This window comes from Thalassophryne amazonica, chromosome 16, assembly GCF_902500255.1.
Source record: "Thalassophryne amazonica chromosome 16, fThaAma1.1, whole genome shotgun sequence".
Lineage (NCBI taxonomy): Eukaryota > Metazoa > Chordata > Actinopteri > Batrachoidiformes > Batrachoididae > Thalassophryne > Thalassophryne amazonica.
In genome coordinates this window covers 72,109,326-72,134,732 of record NC_047118.1, presented here as the reverse complement: position 1 = coordinate 72,134,732, position 25,407 = coordinate 72,109,326, and the positions used below count along the sequence as shown (strand labels likewise).

General features: G+C 38.2%; 1 protein-coding gene across 1 annotated transcript in view; it reads left to right on the top strand.

The window, feature by feature from the left end:
• The first annotated feature begins 12,686 nt into the window (after positions 1 to 12,686).
• LOC117528116 (calpain-15-like) overlaps positions 12,687 to 25,407 on the top strand; it is a 71,811-nt gene continuing 59,090 nt past the window's right edge. The window contains exons 1-4 of the mRNA XM_034190676.1: positions 12,687 to 12,812; positions 13,027 to 13,029; positions 17,421 to 17,423; positions 19,405 to 19,586. Coding sequence (XP_034046567.1) covers positions 19,426 to 19,586 — 161 coding nt within the window. The 5' untranslated portion in view covers positions 12,687 to 12,812; positions 13,027 to 13,029; positions 17,421 to 17,423; positions 19,405 to 19,425. The remainder of the gene's footprint in view (positions 12,813 to 13,026; positions 13,030 to 17,420; positions 17,424 to 19,404; positions 19,587 to 25,407) is intronic.

The following is a 25,407-nucleotide window of genomic DNA, read 5'->3' as shown; positions in this document are numbered from 1 at the left end:
TTCACTTTATATAAGGTTTGAAGGATTACATCAAAACTACTTCACAGATTCTCACCAAATGTGCACCACAGATACATATTAGGGCATTGAAGACCCCATTCAATTTTGGAGAGTATCCAGATCCAGATCCTGGATCAAAATTTCACTTTATATAGGGTTTGAAGGATTACATCAAAACTACTTCACAGATTCTCACCAAATTTGCACCACAGATACATATTAGGGCAGTGAAGACCCCATTCAATTTTGGAGGTGATCTGGATCCAGATCCTGGATCAAAATTTCACTTTATATAAGGTTTGAAGGATTACATCAAAACTACTTCATGGAGTCTCACCCAATTTGCACCACAGATACATATTAGGGCATTGAAGACCCCATTCAATTTTGGAGAGTATCCAGATCCAGATCCTGGATCAAAATTTCACTTTATATAGGGTTTGAAGGATTACATCAAAACTACTTCACAGATTCTCACCAAATTTGCACCACAGATACATATTAGGGCAGTGAAGACCCCATTCAATTTTGGAGGTGATCCAGATCCAGATCCTGGAACAAAATTTCACTTTATATAGGGTTTGAAGGATTACATCAAAACTACTTCACAGATTCTCACCAAATTTGCACCACGGATACATATTAGGGTAGTGAAGACCCCATTCAATTTTGGAGGTGATCTGGATACAGATCCTGGATCAAGATTTCACTTTATATAAGGTTTGAAGCATTACATCAAAACTACTTCACAGATTCTCACCAAATTTGCACCACAGATACATATTAGGGCATTGAAGACCCCATTCAATTTTGGAGAGTATCCAGATCCAGATCCTGGATCAAGATTTCACTTTATATAAGGTTTGAAGGATTACATCAAAACTACTTCACGGATTCTCACCAAATTTGCACCACAGATTATTAGGGCACTGAAGACAGCAATCTCTGAGTGCTCTTGTTTTAAGGGTTAATTTCTCATTTTAAGTGTTCAACATGCTTATTTCAAAATTTAACAATCTTAATTCAATACATTGTGTTAACTGAAATTATCTGTCCATACAGCAAGATAATTTCCCTCAGATTTAGTGTTTTTTATCTTCTTTTTAGACACCCCTTTTTGCAGTGTACAGACGAGTTCTCGCGTTAGTTGCACGTTGTACACTGTATTTAAGACCTCAAGTGTGCCAGAACTGGAAAAAAATAAAAATAACTCCACATTTGAGCTTCACCAGGTGGCGCCATCAAGTGGCTGAAATATAGTTTTCATATTTACAGTTTCATCTATGTGAGACAGTTTGACCTTTTAACCCCAGTGCCTGCTGGCAGCCCACAGGGACTGGCCAATTAGGGAGCAGGACGCCTGTAGGCACTTCCTGCCAGCAATCAGCAGCAGCAGCCGCCAGGTGTGATGGATGGACGCCGACACACTGGCTGTGAAGTCAAACAGTGCTTTTGGTGTGACACGTCCATCCATTACACCAAACCATGAACCCATGCGCCAAAAACCTGACGCAGCACAGACCGCATTTATGTGTCATATGTGAACGCTGTTTCTGTCGATTGCTGATAAAAGTAAATTAAGGAACATATTTAAATTCACAAATATATTATTCAGGTTTTTATGCTGAGTCTGTGATATATAATTGTGATGTTGTTTTGATGATGCAGCGATAAAGCAGCTGCATGAGTTCCTAAACTATAATTTAGGTTTTGCTTAAAACCGGCTGTTTCATGAGTCGGCGCACACAGCACACATTAACTGAATTCTTTTCTTTTTTTTAAGCTGCTATCTTAAAGGAAAGTAAAATATCGATGAAGAAAATCCGACCCCACTTGCAGTCTTTGGGAAGAAAAGCCCCAAAAAACAGACACAATATTTCAATAAAAACATCTTTAAAAACTGTTATTGCAGCCATTTTTCGTGTACATGCACAGGCTGTAGCATGTCATCTACAATAAGATTCAGTCATCGGGCCAGTTTTTAAAATATGTGGAAAAAGATCTAAGCAGGTTTCTCACAATTTTGCAAACAGTTTTTAATGTTCATACAAAAATAATTTCTCTGTCAAAATTCATTCAAATCTGTCCCGTATATGTGAATTTATCTGGCTGAGAAATAGACAGACAGACAGACGGAGGCAGTCACACCGCGTCCATCTTCCTCCAATAAGCTACAGAGTAATTAAAAAGGCCGAATTTTTATTAAAATATGTTTAATCAAAATTAGATCACTACTTAATGAGTAATGCTGCTAACAACAAAACATTTTACAGTTTCCGTGACAACACTGATGATGTCGTTGTAAACAATTAAGCAAAGGTTTTAATTGAAAAACAAATCAGATTTTATTGCTAGACTACACACATACAATGTTTTTTTTTTTAAATGCATGAATTTTTGGACACCGATGTGTTAATTAAATTGATGATACAACATACTGACATGTTCCAACAAAGCATGAAAAATCACAGTCATTAGAAACAAGCACACACAGACACAATCACATGCACGCATCTGTGCACACGTGCACATGTGCACACACACATACACACAGTGACCTCAGCTTAACTGCTGCCTGAACAGACTGGAAATATGTTACTGTGTTTTACAGCCTAAAGCTTTGTATTATCACATTAGTATCACATTAATTCATCTTTTGACATTTTATATTTGTTGTCAGCTTTTTTCTGTTTGAATGCAGAAGAACCTGCAAACATGTCTTTGTAACCTTTGTTAGTATTTACGGTCAGTTTTAATTATTCCTTTTTTCTTACCCCCCCCCCCCCCCCCATAAATAAATAAATCAATAAAAAATCAGTGTCAGTCAGTGTGACCACTGACTTTTGACCTTCAAAATGAAAATGTTACGTAAAATCCCTGTTGGTGTTTATTTTAAAGATGCATCATGTAATTTGTAATAAAGTATTTATTAAATTATTCATAAATTATTTAAGCACTATATTAATTGTAGAATAAATTTGTTAAATGCATTTCACACCTAGATGTATTTTTTGTGCAACACATTATTAACATCTTTATGTCATTAGAGTAACATTAAATAACATTCAAATCTGTCACGTTACATTACTCAAACTGATTTACTGCAGATATTATTTAATTGAAAAAGGGCCAAAATGCAGCCGTTGTTATTATTACTATACATTTAAGTGATTTTCTACAATTATGATAATATATTCATGTTTCACCTGTTTTCACCCATTATTTTACTGCATGCAAAAATAGTTTATTGTAGAAAAATTAGATAGTACAACTATGATGAAAGAATACTCCTGTGTTCTGTTTCTGTGTGTGCTTTTAAAGGCCTTCAGAGAACTGAAAATCAAACTTTTGTCTTACAGTCTGTTATATCAGAGTGAAGATAGAACAGAGAGCGCTGAGCCTCGTCTGGTCTGTGGTTCTGTAAATGACATAAGGTAGATAGCGTGTAATGAAGTCATTAAGCAGCATTTATTAAATGCTCATTTGCATAAAAAAGACAAAGCTGGACAGCCTGCAGAAATTTGCTTTACATGCACAAGTGGATCTCAAGTGTGCAGGTAAGAGTGCATGCAGTTCTTCCAGCAGTGGATGTATCTGGAATTTTTTTCCAGATACATGTGTGCATAAACTCAAACATCAGCAGGATAATACAATGCAATCAGATTTTTTTTTTTTATTCAATTTTAATTATTTATTTATTAATACCAAAGTCGAGAAAAAAAAAGGAGCTTTTTTTCCTTTTCTTTTTTTAAGCTGTTCTTCTGGAAAACAACCTCTAACCTAAGAGAAAATTGAATGGTATTTTTATTTATTTATTTATTTAGAAAGTGTTGTCAGAGACATTTCTGTGTTTTGGCTCTATTTCAGTTAAATGCTGAAATACAGCCATAAAATGCAAATTCTGTGAGTCTTAAAGGTGCAAGTTAAGTGACAAATGTGTTTTTTTTTTTTTTTGTTTTTTTGTGGTGCAATTGAGATGCCAAACTCAGCTACAGAGAGAGAGAGAAAAAAAATGTAAACAGATAACTGATACACTGAGTAAAGATTAACCCAGGTATTGTACGGTGCGTCTGGAAAGTATTTATAGCGCTTCACTTTTTCCACATTTTATGTTACAGCCTTATTCCAAAATGCATGAAATTAATTTTTCCCTCACAATACCCCATAATGACAATGTAAAAAAAGTTTTGTTTTGTTTTTGTTTTTTTTTTTAGATTTTTGCAAATTTATTAAAAAAAACAACAACAACTAAGAAACCACACGTACATAATATTCACAGCCTTTGCCATTAAGTTAAAAACTGAGCTCAGGTGCATCCTGTTTCCACTGATCATCCTTGAGATGTTTCTACAGCTTAATTGGAGTCCACCTGGAGTAAATTCAGTTGATTGGACATGATTTGGAAAGACACACACCTGTCTACATATAAGGTCCAACAGCTGACAGTGCATGACAGAGCACAAACCAAGCATGAAGTCAAAGAAATTGTCTGTAGACCTCTGAGACAGGATTGTCTCAAGGCACAAATCTGGGGAAGGATACAAAATATTTCTGGTGCTTTGAAGGTCCCAATGAGCACAGTGGCCTCCATCATCCCTTAATGAAAGAAGTTCAGATCCACCGGGACTCTTCCTAGAGCTGCCCATATAAAACTGAGTGATCGAGGGAGAAGGGCCTTAATTAGGGTGGTGACCAAGAACCTGATGGTCACTCTGTCAGGGCTCCAGGATTCCTTTGTGGAGAAAGAAGAACCTTCCAGAAGGACAACCATCTCTACAGCAATATACCAGTCAAGCCTGTATGGTAGAGTGGCCAGACAGAAGCCACTCCTTAGTAAAAGGCACATGGCAGTCCACCTTGGAGTTTTTCAAAAGGCACCTGAAAGACTCTCAGACCATGAAAAACAACATTCTCTGGTCTGATGAGACAAAGATTGAACTCTTTTGCGTGAATGCCATGCATCATGTTTGGTGGAATCCAGGCACCATCCCTACAGTGAAGCATGGTGATGGCCGCATCATGCTGTGGGGATGTTTTTCAGCGGCAGAAACTGAGAGACTAGTCAGGATTGAAGGACAGATTAATGCAACAATGTACAGAGACATCCTGGATGAAAACCTGCTCCAGAGCACTCTTGACCTCAGACTGGGGCAACGGTTCATTTTTCAGCAGGACAATGACCCTGAGCACACAGCTGAGATATCAAAGGAAGTAGCTTCAGGACAACTCTGTGAATGTCCTTGAGTGGTCCAGCCAGAGCTCAGACCTGAATCTGATTGAACATCTCTGGAGAGATCTGAAAATGGCTGTGCACCGACGCTCCCCATCCAACCTGATGGAGCTTGAGAGGTGCTGCAAAGAGGAATGGACAAAACTGCCCAAAGATAGGTGCGCCAGGCTTGTGGCATCATATTCAAGAAGACTTGAGTCTGTAATTATTGCCAAAGGCGCATCAACAAAGTATTGAACAAAGGGTATGAATACTTAAGTACATGTGATTTATTTTTAGTTTTTGTTTTGTTTCTTTTTGTTTGTTTGTTTTTTAAGAAACTTTCAAAAATAATAATAAAAAATCAACTTTTTTCATGTTGTCCTTATGGGGTGTTGTGAGCAGAATTTTGAGGGAAAAAATTAATTTACTCCATTTTGGAATAAGGTTGCAACATAAAATGTGGAAAAAGTGAATCGCTGTGAATATTTTCTGGATGCATGATACATAACTAAAGATGCTCCTAATTTTTTATCCACCTCATTTACACCATGTTACCATGGTGACAAATGGATGCTTGCACTCCGCACTGCTGTGCTGTTTGTATGTGTGTGTGTGTGTGTGTGTGTGTGTGTGTGTGTGCATGCACTGATGTAAATCTACATCTATGATGGAGAAGCCAAAATATTATAAAAATAATAAAGTACAACAGAGCATCTTCATCTGGCTCAGCACCAAAATGTAATGACTTTGTGTGATCACATCTATAATTTACAAAAAAAAAAAGTCAGGTTTAAAAACAGAGACAAAACAAACAAACAAATCCCAAGACCTCAGTGGTGGAAGTGAAGAGTAAGAAATGTGTAAACTGATTTGATTTGTCTTTTGGGAGACTGTTGATGTTTCATCAAGGTTATGTCAAGGATGTAATAAAATCATCAGCATTTATCTGTCTGTCTGTCTAGCAAGATTACGTCAAAACTACTGCACTGATTTTGACGAAATTGTCACCACAGATAGATATTAGACCAAGAAAGATTCCATTAAATTTTGGAGGTGATCCAGATTCGGATCTGGATTCTGGATCAAGTTTTATTTTATATAGGCTTTGAAGGATTATTGTTAGCAGCATTACATCAAAAATACTGCACAGAGTTTGAGAAAATTTTCAACACGGATACATATTTGGCCATGGAAGAATCCATTAAATTTTGTAGGTGATCTGGCTCCAGATCCACATTCTGGATCAAGTTTTACTTTATATAGGCTTTGATGGATTACATCAAAACTGCTTCACAGATCTCAACACATTTTCACCACAGATAGATATTAGGCCATGGAAGATTCCATTAAATTTTGGAGGTGATCTGGATCCGAATCCAGATTCTGGATCAAGTTTTCTGGATTAAATTTCACTTTATATCGGCTTTGAAGGATTACTGTTAGCAGTATTACGTCAAAAATACTGCATGGATTTTGACAACATTTTGGAGGTGATCTGGATCTGGATTCTGGATCAAGATTTCACTTTATATCAGCTTTGAAGGATGACATCAAAACTACTTCACAGATTCTCACCAAATTTGCACCACAGATAGATATTAGGGCATGGAAGACTCCACTGAAATTTGGAGGTGATCCAGATCCAGAAGTCTCTGATTGGCTCTTGTTTTTCATAAAATCAAGCATGTGATGATGAGCATCCAGCAGGAAACACATAGAAACACAGCTTAGAAATGTTGGAAGTCTATAAATGTTGATGTTACTAAATCATCTGAGCGCCTTTGGCTGGAGGTTCATGCTCTAATGAGTGCTGCTCCTGTTGTTTGTCTGAGTGTGATGCTTTGATATGCACTTCAGAGTTCCTGAAGGAAGCTCTCAGGGCTGGAAAGAGTTAAGACAAACAGGCCGTCTTCACTTTAATCTTCATAATGGAAGATAAAGAGGACTAATGATGCTCTCTCCATCCTCCTCCCATATGACTCCTCTCTCCCTCCCTCCTTCCTTATTGTCACACCTCTGTCCCCCTTCCCTTCTTCAGTGTCCCTCTTCTTCCTCTGCCCCGGTCTTTTCCTTTCTCTCCATTTCCATCTTCATCCCTCCATTCTCCCTCTCCATGGACACAGCCAGGCATTACCACGGTGACAAATGGATGCTTGCACTCTGCACTGCTGTGTTGTTTGTGTGTGTGTGATTGTGCATGCACTGATGTAAATCTATATCTATGCTGGTGCGCGCGTGCCCGTGCACATGTGTCAGGGCTGCAGCGTTGTGACAGTGACTGATAGCTGGCCGTGCTAAACGATGCAGAACTTTCTTTAATAGGAGATACAAGAGGTGGTTAGAAAAGCTGCCTAATGGAGAAATATGACAGAGCAGGAGGGCTGCAGGAGGAGGGAGGAGAGAGATATGTATAAGTTGAAGGAGAGAAAAAGGAGAGAGGTGGGACAAAAAAAAAAAAGTGGGAAAACGAAGTGGTTTACGCAGGATCATATTTAAAGGGGTCAAATTGTGCAAACGAGGGTTTTATTCTGCATTTTGTTTTGAAATATGTGCACTAAATTTGCTTTCGCAGCATTTTGATATTGCAGAATTTATACCACAATAAAGGCCCAATAAAGGTTAGTTAGTCTGTCTGGCGCCAAACTCTGAAACCACCCATTGTTAAGTTGTCATGTATTTCAGACAACATGTAAAATTACCTTTTGATTCGGGGTTTTCATGTATACCATAATCCCTTGTGCACCAGAGACTCGCTGCAGTCAAAACAACAGAGAATCAACATGATGACAATTGTAAATGAATATTACACTACAAAAATGTAATTTTTTATGCTTTTCATCACGTTAATAAGAGACTGCTGCATGATACCCTGAAAACTTGCTAAAACAATTATAACAAATAATCCATGTCTGCTACGTTTAATCTGTGTGGAATTTAATAAACGCAAACCGAATTTCAGACATATTATATATTAGTCTGGAACAAAGAGGACAAACAGTGTTGTAAAGAACAATAATCAAGACGTTAAAGAGTAAACTTCACTTTCCCCCAGAACGACCTGATCAGGAAGCGAGGGTAACTCACAGCAGCTCCCACTGAAAATAACGGAGAGACAACCTGTGATTCTCGTATGTTTACATAAAACAAACGCAATAACAACGTCTATAAACCCAGATAATATATTCACAAGAGTTTTAGGCACAATATAAAAATAGTTTTATGTTGCGATGTTAATGGTGTTAGGGTTAGCCCAATCAGAGCGTCTCAATGCAGTTCTCAACTGAGATCTTGCGGGATTTGAAACCTGAAAAGCCTCAATGTGCCGGAAGATATTTCCAAGCAAAATTGTAACTTTTTTTTAAGCGCGATATAAACCCCATTTCTCACAATGGAGGCACTCAGCTCATGCTACTGCTAGGCCATTAGCTTCGTGTTATGTGAGGTCATCATTTAGACTTGTGAGATTTCATGCTAACATTAAACCTTTAACATGGCATTATGTGAAGCCGATTAGCATCACATTTTGTGACACCAGCAAGTTTTCATGCTAACATTAACCTGTTAGCATTGTTATGTGAAGCCTGTTGGCATCGTGTTATGTGTTGCTTACAACACATAACACGTACAAGTTTTATGCAAATGTTTGCTCATTGGAATCATGTTCTACAATCGCAATATGTGATGCTAGTGAGTTTACATGCCAGCATGAGTCCATTAGCATTGCAATGTATGATGCTCATTAGCACTGTATGATGTGACACTAGTGACTTTTCATGCCAACCTTAGCCTGTTAGCACTACATTATATGATGCCTGTTGACTTTGCTTATTTGACATTAACAAGTTTTCATGATACCAATGGCCTGTTGGTATTACATTATGTGATGCCTGTTGGCATCACGTTATGTGATGCTAGCTTTCATGCTAATATTAGCTTATTGGCATTACGTTATGCAATACCCATTGAAAATTCAAAAGCATCACATAATATGATGCTAGTGAGTTTTCATGTCAGCGTGAGCCCATTGGCATTGCATTACGTGATTCCCATTAACAATGCATTGTATGACACTAGTGACTTTTCATGCTAACATTAGCCTCTTAGCATCATGACTGATAAACTTAAACAGGATAAAATATATACGTTTCTTAGGATTTTCCCAATAATTGCTCTCAGGAAAGACTAACGATTCAGCAGATTATAGACAAATTTCTCACCTGTGATCAACATAAAGTACATTTTATTTATCAACTCATATTTCATAAATACATTGATGAAATAAAGCTACTAAATGTTAGCTATTGTTTTTTGTTAGATTTTCTATTTTCCATTAATTTAATTTCATATATTTACGAAAATACATAATTGAATAGAGGTTATTCTTCCATGGGGATTATGCTAGTTTTATAAGATTGTACTGCATGACAGAGTATGTTAATGTGATTGTAGCTGATATTTTGGACATTTTTCATCCCAGTGCCCAGTATGAACCTATGCCCATAGGTTCATGAGCCTATGAACCTATGTCCATAGGTTACATACTGTGTTATAATTCATTCCTTAAAAAAGTGAAATGATTTCTACTTCATGTCCCTGTTTTGGATGTAATGTCCCTGCAAATTAAATTTGACAGTTTGCCTCATAAGTTTTTAATCATTACTTAATTTGAATTGTCATAGATTGTAATAAATAGCTACTATATATATATATATATATATATATATATATATATATATATATATATATATATATATATATATATATATATATATATATATATATATATATATATATATATGCAAATATGACCTCACTGCAACATGCACTTCACAGGATACACCACAAGAGGGCAATAATTTGCTGTACTGTGACTTAAAATCATAGACTCTCGAATGTATATATACAGTTCATTGTTCATTCTGGTTTTCCTTCCTTCCTTCCTTGTCTTTCGAGTGGTAAAAGTGACCGATTTCATCAGTGCATTCGTTTTAAAGAAAAGAATCATGCTGCAGAAAGTAAAGAAGTTATTTGCACTCCACATTTGGATCAAAATAAACAGAAATTAAATGAGTTTGTTTCTTTGCCCAGGTTTTGTGGATATTGGCGTAAAATATTTTTAGAAATCCTTTTAACAGACAATCACACGAACAGTTGCTATATGTATTATGAAAATCACCATATGTCACTTTTATTGTAGTTCAGAGCCTGAAAACATTTTCTGACACAGTATGAAGAAAGCTTCATCCACTTCACAAGCCTTCATGTCCACCTTGCATCACTGTGAAAGAGATGTTCTGTCTTCTGTCCTGAAAATGTCCCTCAGAGACCAAACGTTTCTGCTGCAGCCTGGAGAAATATGTCAAGATTCCTAAAGTCAGATGGAAACATAGAGAATTCTTTCCTTCAAAATAAAAGCGGAAACACCAAAATGATTTGCCTGCATTTGTTTTTTAGTAGCAGGATTTCTCAAAATACGATCAACCAATTTTCACAATGATTGGTCAAAAGGGAAAGCCTGTTTTAGAATAAGGCCCTTTGAATTGTGGATGCATTCGAAAATTTGGGTGGTGCTAAGAAACATGTTTTTAAACCATTCAAGATTTTTGATTTTGTGCATTTTCATGGACCCTTCATGAGCTCTTTTTGTGTCATGTAAATCTAGCGTTGAAAAGAAGAAGGGGGATAAAAAAAAAACCTTGTTGTTTTCTTTAAAATATGTACTTAAAAAGATGATGTCACCTTGGAATATTTACAAAAAGAAAAAAAACTGTAATAATAGATAAGGATATTGAGGCTAATAAATCACAAAGTAGTTTATGCACATGGTGGGGACACTGCATTATGCATTATGATGTCACAAAGAGCTATAGACCTAAATGTGAAACCCTGCTTCTGTATGTTGAGTTCGGCAAGAAGTAGTTAGCCATTGAAAGTATGTCTCAGCACCTTTTTGTATTATTATTATTATTACTACATTTTAATACTATTACGACAACTACTACTAATAATAATAATAACAATAATTGTATTTGCAGTAGGACTGCAGCTGCAGCTGATAATCAGTTTCAGAATCAGAATTGATTTTATTGTCAAGTAAGTTTGTACACACAAGGAATTTGATCTGGTGTTTTGGTGCATAAACAAGAGAAAGAAAAGAAAAAACACTTCTGTAAGAAGTAAAAGAGTCAAGTAGGTAAAACTATATTCACTGTTCAATAAATATAACGTAATGGAATGGGACTGTGCAAAGACAGGTGAGTGGAGTACAGATGTGCGGTGCAGGGATGACCAGTCTGCACTTTGTGGTAGTGGGGAGGAGGGGGGGTAAGTGGGGATCTCTAGCAGTATTTGTGAGTCCAGCTACAAATGGAAAGAAACTGTTCTTGTGTCTTGAGGTTTTGGTCCTGATGAACCTCAGCCTCTTGCCAGAGGGTAGGGTAACAAAAAGTTTGTATCCTGGGTGAGAGGGAACGGCCACTTTTTTTCTTGTTCACCTCAGGGCCCTGGAAGCAGACAGGTCCTGTAGGGATGGCAGACTGCAATCGATCACCTTCTCTGCTGTGTGCATGATGTGCTGCAGCCTGGCAGCAGTGTACCAGACGGTGATTGAAGAGGAGAGGATGGACTCAACATACCAGCAAATATGTACCCTATTTGACTTTTCTGTCTTCGTCCTATTCCTGTTGTCTTGGTAGCTAAGTCTTTTGAGTAAAACATTCAAGTAAAATTTCTAAATACTGATATTTATAGAATAAATATAATTGAATCATGATCAAGTAGGAGTTTTTTTGACAATACAATCTCCACCGGGAGAGTCACTATTGAATGATGTTTGCACTCCGACAGTAAGTCTAGTTGTAGAAATGTAAGTGAAATATTTGGTTTTATGGGTTGCTGTGGACTTTACTCAAGCGCCCTCTGGTGGTCATTTTTGGCCGATGAAAACATTAGTGAATGCAACACAAATACATGTAACTTGGTCACTTTTCAAAGGGGTCATACTCGTCAGTAAAGTCAATTTAATGTCCAGTGGTTCATTTCAGCTCAGCTTGGTGTATAAATGTCATCGTTCCAGGCAATGAGAGCTATCAGCTGGCTGCTAGAAGCAAAACAAAACCAGCTGATTTCAATAGACAATCATTGCAGCCCGAGCTTGTTTTCATTGGGCAGCCAGTCACTGAAGTATGAATTCTCGCCTTCGGATTCGCCACTTCACCAGAAATGACATGTCTCCGCACCAACCCATATGTATTAATGGCGTCTGGCGTAAAAAGTGCAAAATCAACATGCAAAACCACATCAGAACTGCTGTAGGGACCCTGAGTGGGAAAAAGGGAAGAAGTTGAAGGTATTTATATGTTTTGCTATGAGTATTTAGTTATTTTCTACCAACAGACGTTTGTATAATCCAGAGGTTTCAACTCATGTTGGTTGCTATGGATTTTATTTTGAATTTTTGCACCCAGAAGTTATGTTTTGTGTGTAACTTGACAAAACTGAGAGGAGGTGACTGTGCACAACCTTGGCTTTAAAGAGGATGAATGGATGAAAAGAAGAACCATCAGCGATCGTCTGTTTGATCTGTGACGTGTGACCTCAGGTGAGTCCAGCTTGGAGTTTTTATGTCCTGTGTGCTTTTTGTTGTTCAGCCTCCAGCCGCTGCAGCAGCAGCAGCTGCATCACCTCTTTGAAGTCTAACTTCAGCCTCAGCACCAGAGCTTCTGCAGGAGAATCAGACACATGAAGCAGCACAAACAGTGTTTCTGCGCTTTACATCATCAAAGTGTCTTTTTGTTTTTACTGATTATCATAAGGATGTCAGTGTGACTTTGTGACTGTGAGAGGCTGTAGATGATTCCCCTGAGATTATCAGACAGAAGCCAAGTCCTTTTTCAAGGGCAAACCTGTGGAGTGAGCAGGGAGGAAACCGAAGACACCAAACACTAAAACTAGATGGACACTCAGAACCCTGCCAACCTACAGACAGAAATTTGACCCTTTTGTTTTGTGTTGTCGCAAGGCAAGAATACAACCCCTGGCAAAAATTATGGAATCACCGACCTCGGAGGATGTTCATTCAGTTGTTTAATTTTGTAGAAAAAAAAAGCAGATCACAGACATGACACAAAACTAAAGTAATTTCAAATGGCAACTATCTGGCTTTAAGAAACACTATAAGAAATCAGGAAAAAAAATTGTGGCAGTCAGTAACGGTTACTTTTTTAGACCAAGCAGAGGGAAAAAAATATGGACTCACTCAATTCTGAGGAATAAATTATGGAATCACCCTGTAAATTTTCATCCCCAAAACTAACACCTGCATCAAATCAGATCTGCTCCTTAGTCTGCATCTAAAAAGGAGGGATCACACCTTGGAGAGCTGTTGCACCAAGTGGACTGACATGAATTATGGCTCCAACACGAGAGATGTCACTTGAAACAAAGGAGAGGATTATCAAACTCTTAAAAGAGGGTAAATCATCATGCAATGTTGCAAAAGATGTTGGTTGTTCACAATCAGCTGTGTCTAAACTCTGGACGAAATACAAACAACATGGGAAGGTTGTTAAAGGCAAACATACTGGTAGACCAAGGAAGACATCAAAGCGTCAAGACAGAAAACTTAAAGCAATATGTCTCAACAATCAAAAATGCACAACAAAACAAATGAGGAACGAATGGGAGGAAACTGGAGTCAATGTCTGTGACCGAACTGTAAGAAACCGCCTAAAGAAAATGGGATTTACAGACAGAAAAGATAAATGAAAGCCATCATTAACACCTAAACAGAAAAAAACAAGGTTACAATGGGCTAAGGAAAAGCAATCGTGGACTGTGGATGACTGGATGAAAGTCATATTCAGTGATGAATCTCGAATCTTTATTGGGCAAGGTGATGATGCTGGAACTTTTGTTTGGTGCCGTTCCAATGAGATTTATAAAGATGACTGCCTGAAGAGAACATGTAAATTTCCACACTCATTGATGATATGGGGCTGCATGTCAGGTAAAGGCACTGGGGAGATGGCTGTCATTACACCATCAATAAATGCACAAGTTTACGTTGATATTTTGGACACTTTTCTTATCCCATCAATTGGAAGGATGTTTGGGGATGATGAAATCATTTCTCAAGATGATAATGCATCTTGCCATAGAGCAAAAACTGTGAAAACATTCTTGCAAAAAGACCGATAGGGTCAATGTCATGGCCTGCAAATAGTCCGGATCTTAATCCAATTGAAAATCTTTGGTGGAAGTTGAAGAAAATGGTCCAAGACAAGGCTTCAATCTGCAAAGCTGATCTGGCAACAGCAATCAGAGAAAGTTGGAGCCAGATTGATGAAGAGTACTGTTTGTCACTCATTAAGTCCATGCCTCAGAGACTGCAAGCTGTTATAAAAGCCAGAGGTGGTGCAACAAAATACTAGTGATGTGTTGGAGCGTTCTTTTGTTTTTCATGATTCCATAATTTTTTCCTCAGAATTGAGTGATTCCATATTTTTTTTCCCTCTGCTTGGTCTAAAAAAGTAACTGTTACTGACAGCCACAGTTTTTTTTCCTGATTTCTTATAGTGTTTCTTAAAGCCAGAAAGTTGCCATTTGAAATGACTTTAGTTTTGTGTCATGTCTGTGATCTGCTTTTTTTCTACAAAATTAAACAACTGAATGAACATTCTCTGAGGCCGATGATTCCATAATTTTTGCCAGGGGTTGCATTATTGACAGAGGTTAAAGGAAAAATTTGAATCGGCTGTTCTCTGACTCAAACATCAAGTCCTCACAAAATTGCCTAACCCTAACCTGTCCACCAGTTTTTGAGGTAAAGCCCAAGTCACACCTGGGGATTCAACCATGTTGTCACTAGTTCACGGCATAATATTACAAGTGTTTGTGTCACATTTGCTAAATGTTGCAGGATAAAAAACGGGGTTCCCACAAATAATACTGGCTGAAAAACAGTCCCAGAGAGGGTTTTGGACATGTTCAACTCTGACAACTCATGAGTGGTGTCACAGTAATGTGCCATAGCTTTGCCACAGTGGGTTACCAGTCATGTCTATGTGAGGTTTGGATATATAGCAGGTAAAAGAAGTATTGAACATGTAACCATTTTTCTCAGTAAATATATTCCTAAAGGTGCTATTGACATGAAATTTTCACCACATGTAGATAGCAACCCAAGTAATCCAGACATGCAAAGAAATCAAACCATAGATGCCTATAAATTATGTGTAATAATGTGAAATGACACAGGGAAAAAGTTTTAAACACCTGAAGAAAGGGAGATGCAAAAAGGCATGGAAAGCCAAGACAATCCTGCCCCTTCTCATTGCAGATTAATATCAGCTGGTTCAGTTCCAAATGATGGGTAAAAGCAAAGAGCTCTCTCAAGATCTTCACAACCTTATTATTGCAAAACATACTGATGACATTGGTTACAGAAAGATTTCTAAACTTCTGAATGTTCCAGTTAGCACTGATGGGGCCATAATCTGAAAGTGGAAACAACATAATTTCACCATAAACTGGCCATGACCAGGTACTCCTCACAAGATTTCTGACAGGCGTGAAAAGAATTATCAGAAGAGTTGTCCAAGAGCCAAGGACCACTTGTCGGGAGCTTCAGAAAGACCTGGAATTAGCAGGTTCAGTTGTTTCAGAGAAAACAATAAGTAATGCACTCAACCGCCATGGCCTGTATACACGCTCAAGACGTAAGACTCCATTGCTGAAGAAAAAGCATGTTGAAGCTCATTTAAAGCTTGTGGCACAGCATTTAGACCAAGCCTGTGAAATACTGGGAGAATATAATCTGATCAGGTGAGACCATAACTGAACTCTTTGGATGCCATAATACACACCATATATGGCACTGCACATCACCCCAGAAACACCACACCAGCAGTGTATGAGGTCTATTAGAAAAGTATCTGACCTTATTATTTTTTTCAAAAACCATATGGATTTGAATCACGTGTGATGAAGCCTCACGGGACATGTTCTGGCATGTCCAGGCACATCCACAATTTCTCATATAATCACTCGATGGAAAAACCACCGACAGCTGTCTGAACGCCATCTCAAAGCCGTCCTGTGAGACCAAAATGGAAGTGGTTTTGTCTCGTTCCAGTAGCGAATCCATCGTGACACACAAAGCCTCCGCTCGGCTTTCCATGACAAAATCTCTTGTTAAAAGTGAAATCTGCCGGAAAATGGTTGATGTCCAGCTCTTGTGATAACCAGAGAAATTGCACACGATGGTCACGGATCCAGACAACCATCCGTTTAGAAATGAAATGGTCGTTCAGCCTGTCAATGGTGGCTTCGGAGCGCGGCGCACCATCAGCCGCTCTGGGCCATCCTTAAAGCGACAGTAACACTCCGTAATCTCTTTGAAGCCCATAAAATTTTCACCAAAAACCATCTGAATTTCTCAAATGGTGTCCACTTTGATGTCCCTCACAGTTTCTGAAAAAATTTTGATCAAGCAAAGCGGCAGTCTCTGAGCCATTCCTAAACAATGAAAAAAACGACGAGAGGGGTGGACCACTCCTCACTCAAAGCCTGCTCACAGGCAAATGATGCAACCAACAAGCATGAAAAAACTCACGCATGCGCATGAAGGTTCAAGCTTGGCTGATGCAATCACACGTGATTCAGATCCATATGGTTTTTGAAAAAAATAATAAGGTCGGATACTTTTCTAATAGACCTTGTAGTTTGGAGGTGGGAACATCATGGTATGGGGCTGTTTTTCAGCATCCGACAAACTTCATATAACTGAAGGAAGGATGAATGGAAAACTGTACCGAGACATCCTTGATAAAAAATCTGCTGCCATCTACCAGGATGATGAAGATGAAATAAGGGTGGGCATTTCAGCAAGACAATGATCCCAAACACACAGCCAAGGAAACCCAACCACAGTACCACAGTTGGTTTCAGAGAATGAAAATAAAGCTGCTAGAATGGTCCAGCCAATCACCTGACTTGAATCCAATAGAAAATCTATAAAGAACTAAAGATCAGAGTTCATAGAAAAGGTCCACCAGAACCTTCAACATTTGAAGACTGTTTGTGTGGAATTATGGACCAAAATCACACCTGGCCAATGCATGTGACTAGTTTATCCATACAGGAGGCGTCTTGAAGCTTCATTACCAACAAAGGCTTTTGTACGAAGTATTATATACATTTCAGGAAGCGTGTTCAATACTTTTTCCCTGTGTTATTCCATTTTATTACACATAGCTTAATTTCTGTGCTTTTTTGTTTTGATTTCTTTGCATGTATCTGGTGAAAGTTTCATGTTAATAGCACCTTTAGAAATATATTTACTGAGAAAAATGGTGACATGTTTAATTCTTATTTTACCCACTGTATATCCACATCAATCACACCATAGTCCTACCAGTTCAGTCCATTTCACTCACTCATCGCTCATTTTATCTTCAGCCACTTATCCGAGATTGGGTCGCATGGGCAACAGCTCCAGCAGGGGACCCCAGACTTCCCTTTCCCAGGCCACATTGACCACCAGTCCAATTCACTTTATTTTATTTATATAGCATCAGATCACAAGAAAGCTGCCCCAAGGCGCTTCACATGGGTAAGGTCTATTCTTATCAACTACCCTGAGCAAACACATAGGTGACAGTGGTAAGGGGAAAACTCCCTCTGGAATTCTTGAGGAAGAAACCTCAAGCAGATCAGACTCAGGGGGTGACCCACTGCTTAGGCCATTCTAACAGTTACAAAATTACAAGCACTTACAAAAAAGAGTATGATGGTGCAAGTCCATCTTCAAGCCAAACTGACAGAGTCAAAGGTAAGTCCCATTTCCCTCCATCATGTGGCAGTGGTTCCACTTTGACCACTCACCCAACCACAAGGCACTCTACAGTCCAATCAGAGTTCTATCAGAGACCTACCACAGTTCAATCATAGTCTTATCATAGCCCACCATAGGTATACCACAGTTCTACCATAGCCCTACCATAGTCCTACCACAGTCTGGCTACAGTCATGCCACATTCCTTTCACAGTTTTGACCATAGTCCTACCACAGTCCTATCATAGGCCTGTCATAGTTCTACCACAGTCCTACCATAGTCATACCATACTTGTACCACGGTCCTACCATACTGCTACCATAGTACCACCACATTCCTATTATAGTCCTACCATCGTTCTACCACAGTCTCACCATAGTCCTACCAGAGTCTTACCACATGATGCCTGTAGTCCTACCACATTCCCACCATTGTGCTACTATAATCCCACCGTAGTCCTACCACAGTCTGACCATAGTCCTACCACAGTCCTATCATAGGCCTGTCATAGTTCTACCACAGTCCTACCATAGTCATACCATACTTGTACCACGGTCCTACCATACTGCTACCATAGTACCACCACATTCCTATTATAGCCCTACCATCGTTCTACCACAGTCTCACCATAGTCCTACCAGAGTCTTACCACATGATGCCTGTAGTCCTACCACATTCCCACCATTGTGCTACTATAATCCCACCGTAGTCCTACCACAGTCTGACCATAGTCCTACCACAGTTCTACCATAGTTCAGCAGCCCTACTATAGTTCTGCCATAGTCCTATGACAGTCATGCCATGTTCCTGAAATACATTTCTGCAAAATACGCAAACTGGTCCCTCAACGGTGCACGACTGATGGTGCCACCATCATGTATGTGCCACAGTGCCACAGTTTTCACCCCCAAACCTCAGCAACTGTCACAAGGAAGGAGCTGTGACAGTAACAACTATCTTCCAAAGTCTTAGCTAGGTGTGACTGAAGCTTAAGCTGCTTCAGATCAAGAGATGACCAAACAAGTGTAATCACACAAGTTCTACCCTCCCCAGCTGGTTTTCAAAAATCATTCATTTCTGGCATATTTCTGCCATGGCTCCATATACCCACCTCACTTTGTTAAATAAATTGTTTTACAATGTTCATTCCATGACAATTCAGAGCTTCACTGAGACTGGCCCAACTTTTACACTGTTGGAGTGTCTTCAATTTTACCAACACCAAATTTGGGCCCTTTGATCATTTGAAAATTGTGTTTGATGAAAAATCACCATCATTAATGAATAAGTTCTCCTGATGGAAGTAATGGAATTTCACTTTACAAAAAGTTCCCACTTTCCCTATTTTTTCTTCAGACCACCTGAGCCAGAGGCATTATGGGAAGTTCCACGTCCTCCCTTGTTGATGAGGGTGAAGATGATGCTGCACCGCGGGGTGCAGCCCCACCCCACTCGCCGGTCATAGGATGTCTGCGGAGCAGTCACAGCACCATTATCTCTCAGCAGCTTCCCCGACCCGGCAGACACAGAGAGCGCAGGTTGGACCCCCTAAACCAAAGACAGCTGGCTGTCGGGCGTAAACGTTATTTATATTCAGGGGTGCACATAACTGGTACTCATGGTGCTCGTGTGTGCTAAACATCATTGATGCACAGCAGAGGGGAACACTTCCCACAATCTGTCATTGCTCTCCTCTTATGAAGCTCTTCCCTTGTGTTTTCTGCTACACATCATTTATTTTTAGCACACACAAGCACCATGAGTACCAGTTACTGTATGTGCATGCCTTTAGATTTATATTACACCTCATACAGAAAACAATCACAAAGTGATTCAAAGGCATCATGAAAATAACAGCAACAAAATAAAAATAAAAATAATGATGATGATAAGACAATGCTGTAAAAGAAGGCAGGTGAATAAAAGTGTAAAATAAATCCAGACGTCCAACCTTTTGCTCCAGTCTCCTCTCAGGGATTATGACTTTTCTCTAATATCTCATCTGTGTTCTGCCTGTCACTGTTTTACTGTCTCAGCCAGGAGTCGAGTTTCACGCCGACAGGAAATATAGTGAGTCGATGAAAATCCCACATGACTGAAGAGCAGACGCCAGTCTGACAAAGCTTTTTTCAAACAGAATTTATGACTATAAACCAAAATACAGCATGGTTCAGTGCCTCATCCTCAAGACTATATATGCATTCTTATTGTCCAATAAAGTAAAATACTTCCTGTCACTTCTACATTAAAGCGTCATAATTTCAGTTTAAAAAGGTCAATAAATCACTTTTTGAATGCAAATCTTTCAGACCAAGACAAGTTGCGCACTATAAAATCTGAAATGTTGTACTTACTTAATCTGCACTGTAAAAACAAAATCCTTAGTTAGTCCGTGGTTACCACAATAGTTCAGTAAAAAAAATAAAGACATTCATCACAAAATGCCCTGCGCGCAGTATTATTTTCCATGCAAAGTGCAGTAATATGTACTTGTATGGGCTGGGTATTTGGTTGAAGCCTTATGTGTTTGATGTAAACTGGGATATATCAATCAATTCAATCAATTTTTTTTTTATATAGCGCCAAATCACAACAAACAGTTTCCCCAAGGCGCTTTATATTGTAAGGCAAGGCCATACAATAATTATGTAAAACCCCAACGGTCAAAACGACCCCCTGTGAGCAAGCACTTGGCTACAGTGGGAAGGAAAAACTCCCTTTTAACAGGAAGAAACCTCCAGCAGAACCAGGCTCAGGGAGGGGCAGTCTTCTGCTGGGACTGGTTGGGGCTGAGGGAGAGAACCAGGAAAAAGACATGCTGTGGAGGGGAGCAGAGATCGATCAATAATGATTAAATGCAGAGTGGTGCATACAGAGCAAAAAGAGAAAGAAACACTCAGTGCATCATGGGAACCCCCCAGCAGTCTACGTCTATAGCAGCATAACAGAGAACATTTAAATACACAGACCACAATGTACTGGACTTGGAGCACGATGTAGACTCGGACAATAATTTCTTCTCAAATATCAATGACAGTTGTTGCTATTATACAGATGAACAGTTTAATCGGATCATTAAAACGGATAACAAATTATCAATAATGCATTTCAACAGCAGAAGTCTATATGCAAACTTTAACAACATTAAAGAATATTTAAGTCAGTTTAAAAAAATATTTAACATAATTGCTATATCAGAAACATGGATCAATGAAGATAAAGGAATGGATTTTGAACTGGATGGATATGAATTTAATTGTGTAAACAGAAAAAATAAGAGTGGAGGAGGAGTGGCTGTGTATGTGGATAAGAACATGGATTATAAAATAGTAGACAATATGACAACTGTGATTGATAACTTATTAGAATGTATAACTATTGAAATATGTGAAGAAAAAAGCAAAAATGTATTAGTCAGCTGTATATATAGAGCACCAGGATCTAGTATTAAAACATTCACTGACTGTATGGGAAAAATGTTCTCAAAAACTAATCAAAAAACTGTGTTCATTTGTGGTGACTTAAATATTGATCTGCTCAATCCAAATAAGCATAAAATAACAGATGAATTTATCAGTATAATGTACAGTATGAGTTTATATCCAAAAATCACCAGGCCAAGCAGAATTACATCCCATAGTGCCACCTTAATTGATAATATATTCAGCAATGATATTGAGAATAACACTGTGAGTGGATTATTAATCAATGACATTAGTGATCATCTACCAGTTTTCATCGTTTATAATAGAAACCATCGGCGGAATCAGCCAGAGGAGAAAATAAAATACAGGCGAGTGCGGACAGAGGAAAACATGAACACACTAAAGAAGGATTTACAGGAGCAAAACTGGGAAAAGGTATACAGTGAAAGTGATGTTGATAGTGCATATGAAACTTTTTTACAAATATTTACATCATTATATGATAAAAATTGTCCAATTAAACAAGACTACAGAAAACAAAAAATCCAAGCTCGACCATGGATGACGAAAGGGTTACGAAATGCATGTAATAAGAAAAATACACTGTATAGAGAATTCATAAAACTAAAGACTAAAGAGGCAGAAAATAGATATAAGAAATACAAAAATAGATTAACTAATATTATACGGGTATGTAGGAAGGAATATTATAGTAACATATTATATAATAACAAAAACAATATTAAAGGAATATGGGATATATTAAATAGCATTATCAAAAATGGTAGTAAAAAACAGAGTTACCCTCAGTATTTCATTGATAATAATGTCAAGAAGGAAAATAAGGATGAGGTAGTCAACGGTTTTAATAATTTTTTTGTAAATATTGGACCAAGCTTGGCAGAAAAAATTCCCGATTCCCAACCTGAGGATTGGGATAATAATCTCATAGAAAGAAATCCCTGTTCAATGTTCCTCACAGCAGTGGATGGAAGTGAAATTATAGACATTGTGAATAATTGTAAATATAAAACATCTACCGATTTAAATGAAATTGATATGGTGGTGGTAAAACAGGTCATTGAATGGATTGTAGAACCATTAACATACATCTGTAACTTATCATTTCAAACCGGTAAATTTCCCAATCAAATGAAAATAGCTAAGGTTGTGCCGCTGTATAAGACTGGGGATAGACACCACTTCACAAATTATAGACCTGTTTCTTTGCTTCCACAATTTTCCAAATTATTAGAAAAGTTATTCAATAATAGATTAGACAAATTCATAAATAAACATAAATTACTTACTGATAGTCTATATGGATTCAGAGCACATAGTTCAACATCACTTGCATTAATAGAATCAGTTGAGGAGATTACAAACGCCATAGACCACAAATTACATTCAGTTGGAATATTTATAGACCTTAAAAAGGCTTTTGATACAATTAATCATGACATATTAATCAATAAACTTGAACAGTATGGGATTAGGGGGTTGGTGTTGCACTGGGTGAGAAGCTACTTAAGTAACAGAAAACAGTTTGTGAAGTTGGGGGAATATACATCATCATGCTTGGACAGTGCTTGTGGCGTCCCACAGGGGTCAGTATTGGGTCCAAAACTGTTTCTAATTTATATAAATGATATTGTCAATGTTTCCAAAATATTAAAATTAGTATTATTTGCAGATAACACAAGCATTTTTTGTTCAGGGGGGGATTTGCAGGAGTTACTGAGGAGGATCAGTATAGAAATGGGAAAATTGAAAATATGGTTTGACAGAAACAAATTATCATTAAACTTAAGTAAAACAAAATACATGTTATTTGGCTATTGTAATACAGACATACAGGTTCAGTTACAAGTCGAGGGGGTAGATATTGAAAGGGTACATGAAAATAAGTTTCTGGGGGTGATAATAGATGATAAGATAAACTGGAAGACTCATATAAAACATACAAAGTAAACTGTCAAGAAGCATTTCAGTTCTAAACAAAGCGAAACATATTCTGGACCACAACTCACTCCGCATTCTTTACTGCTCACTGGTTTTACCATATTTACAGTACTGTGCAGAGGTATGGGGTAATACTTATAAAGGTACAACACAATCACTATCAGTAATGCAGAAAAGAGCTATAAGAATTATTCATAATACTGGCTATAGAGATCATACAAATCCACTATTTTTACAATCCAAATTCTTAAAATTCACAGACTTGGTTCATTTTCAAACAGTACAAATTGTGTATAAAGCAATAAACAATTTACTTCCAGCAAATATTAAAAATATGTTTTTTAACAGATCAGGGGATTACAGTCTGAGGGGGAAATTTAATTTAAAGCATCAGTGGGCACGAACAACATTAAAAGGTTTCTGTATTTCTGTCTGTGGGGTGAGGATGTGGAACAGATTGGGAGTGGGGCTCAAGCAATGTCCAAGCATGAACCAGTTCAAACAGCGGTACAAAAATATGTTTTTTTCTGGGTATAGGGAGGAGGAAGGGTAATGAGGGTTAGGGTGTTTTTGTTTTTTGCTTCGGCTTGTAAATATATAGTATTTTGTATGTAAGTAGGTATGTGTGGGTGTATATTTATGTTTGTGTATATATATGTGTATATATGTATATGTGTATATATGTGTATGTATATGTGTATGTATGTTGATGTGTGTATGTATATATGTATGTGTATGTGTATATATATGTATATATATATATATATTGATATCGGTTTAGGTGTGTAGGAATCTATGTGTATATGTGGCAAAGGGTATTACTGGTTGTGGGGAAGAAGGGGTAGGGATAAATAAGCTGATGCTTCACCCTACCCCTTTTCGGACATGTTGGGTACACAGTAGGAACTTTTTTGTTGTTGTCTTTACTGATCTATCTTGTAATTGTTGTTGTATCAAATATTCGAAATAAACAGTTTTCATTCATTCATTCATTCATTCATAACTAAGGGATGGTTCAGGGTCACCTGATCCAGCCCTAACTATAAGCTTTAGCAAAAAGGAAAGTTTTAAGCCTAATCTTAAAAGTAGAGAGGGTGTCTGTCTCCCTGATCTGAATTGGGAGCTGGTTCCACAGGAGAGGAGCCTGAAAGCTGAAGGCTCTGCCTCCCATTCTACTCTTACAAACCCTAGGAACTACAAGTAAGCCTGCAGTCTGAGAGCGAAGCGCTCTATTGGGGTGATAAGGTACTACGAGGTCCCTAAGATAAGATGGGACCTGATTATTCAAAACCTTATAAGTAAGAAGAAGAATTTTAAATTCTATTCTAGAATTAACAGGAAGCCAATGAAGAGAGGCCAATATGGGTGAGATATGCTCTCTCCTTATAGTCCTAATATCTAATATACGTACAATGAAAAAATTGGAGATTGGCATAATATTTATTTAGAGGATGTGACAAACAGTGACCATAAAAAGTCGGTTACGGTCGCCTTCAGGCTGGTTACCGTGACAAACAAATGCAACCACTGGTGACCTTGAAACGGAGGTCAAGGTCACCAGCCTTCGAACCCATGCGAAGTACTCCTCCAAGGTATGTACCCACCAAGTATGAAGTTTCTATGAGCAAAAGGTGCCGAGCTACGTTGTGGCAAAGGATTTAACAGTTGTGACCATTGGTGACCTTGAAAAGTAGGTCAAGATCACTGGCCTTTGAATCCATGCGAAGTACTCCTCCAAGGCATGTATCCACCAAATATGAAGTTTTTGTGAGCAATAGGTGCGAAGCTACATTGCAGCGAACGATTTGCAGCCGGACAGACGGACGGACGGACAGACAAACTGACAGAAGGACGGACAGATGGACAACCCAGATGCTATATGCCCTGCCTCGCAGTACAAGCGCCGCGCGGGGCATAAATACAGTACAAAATACATAAGTCCCTTTACAGAACAACATGTAACTTTTTATGG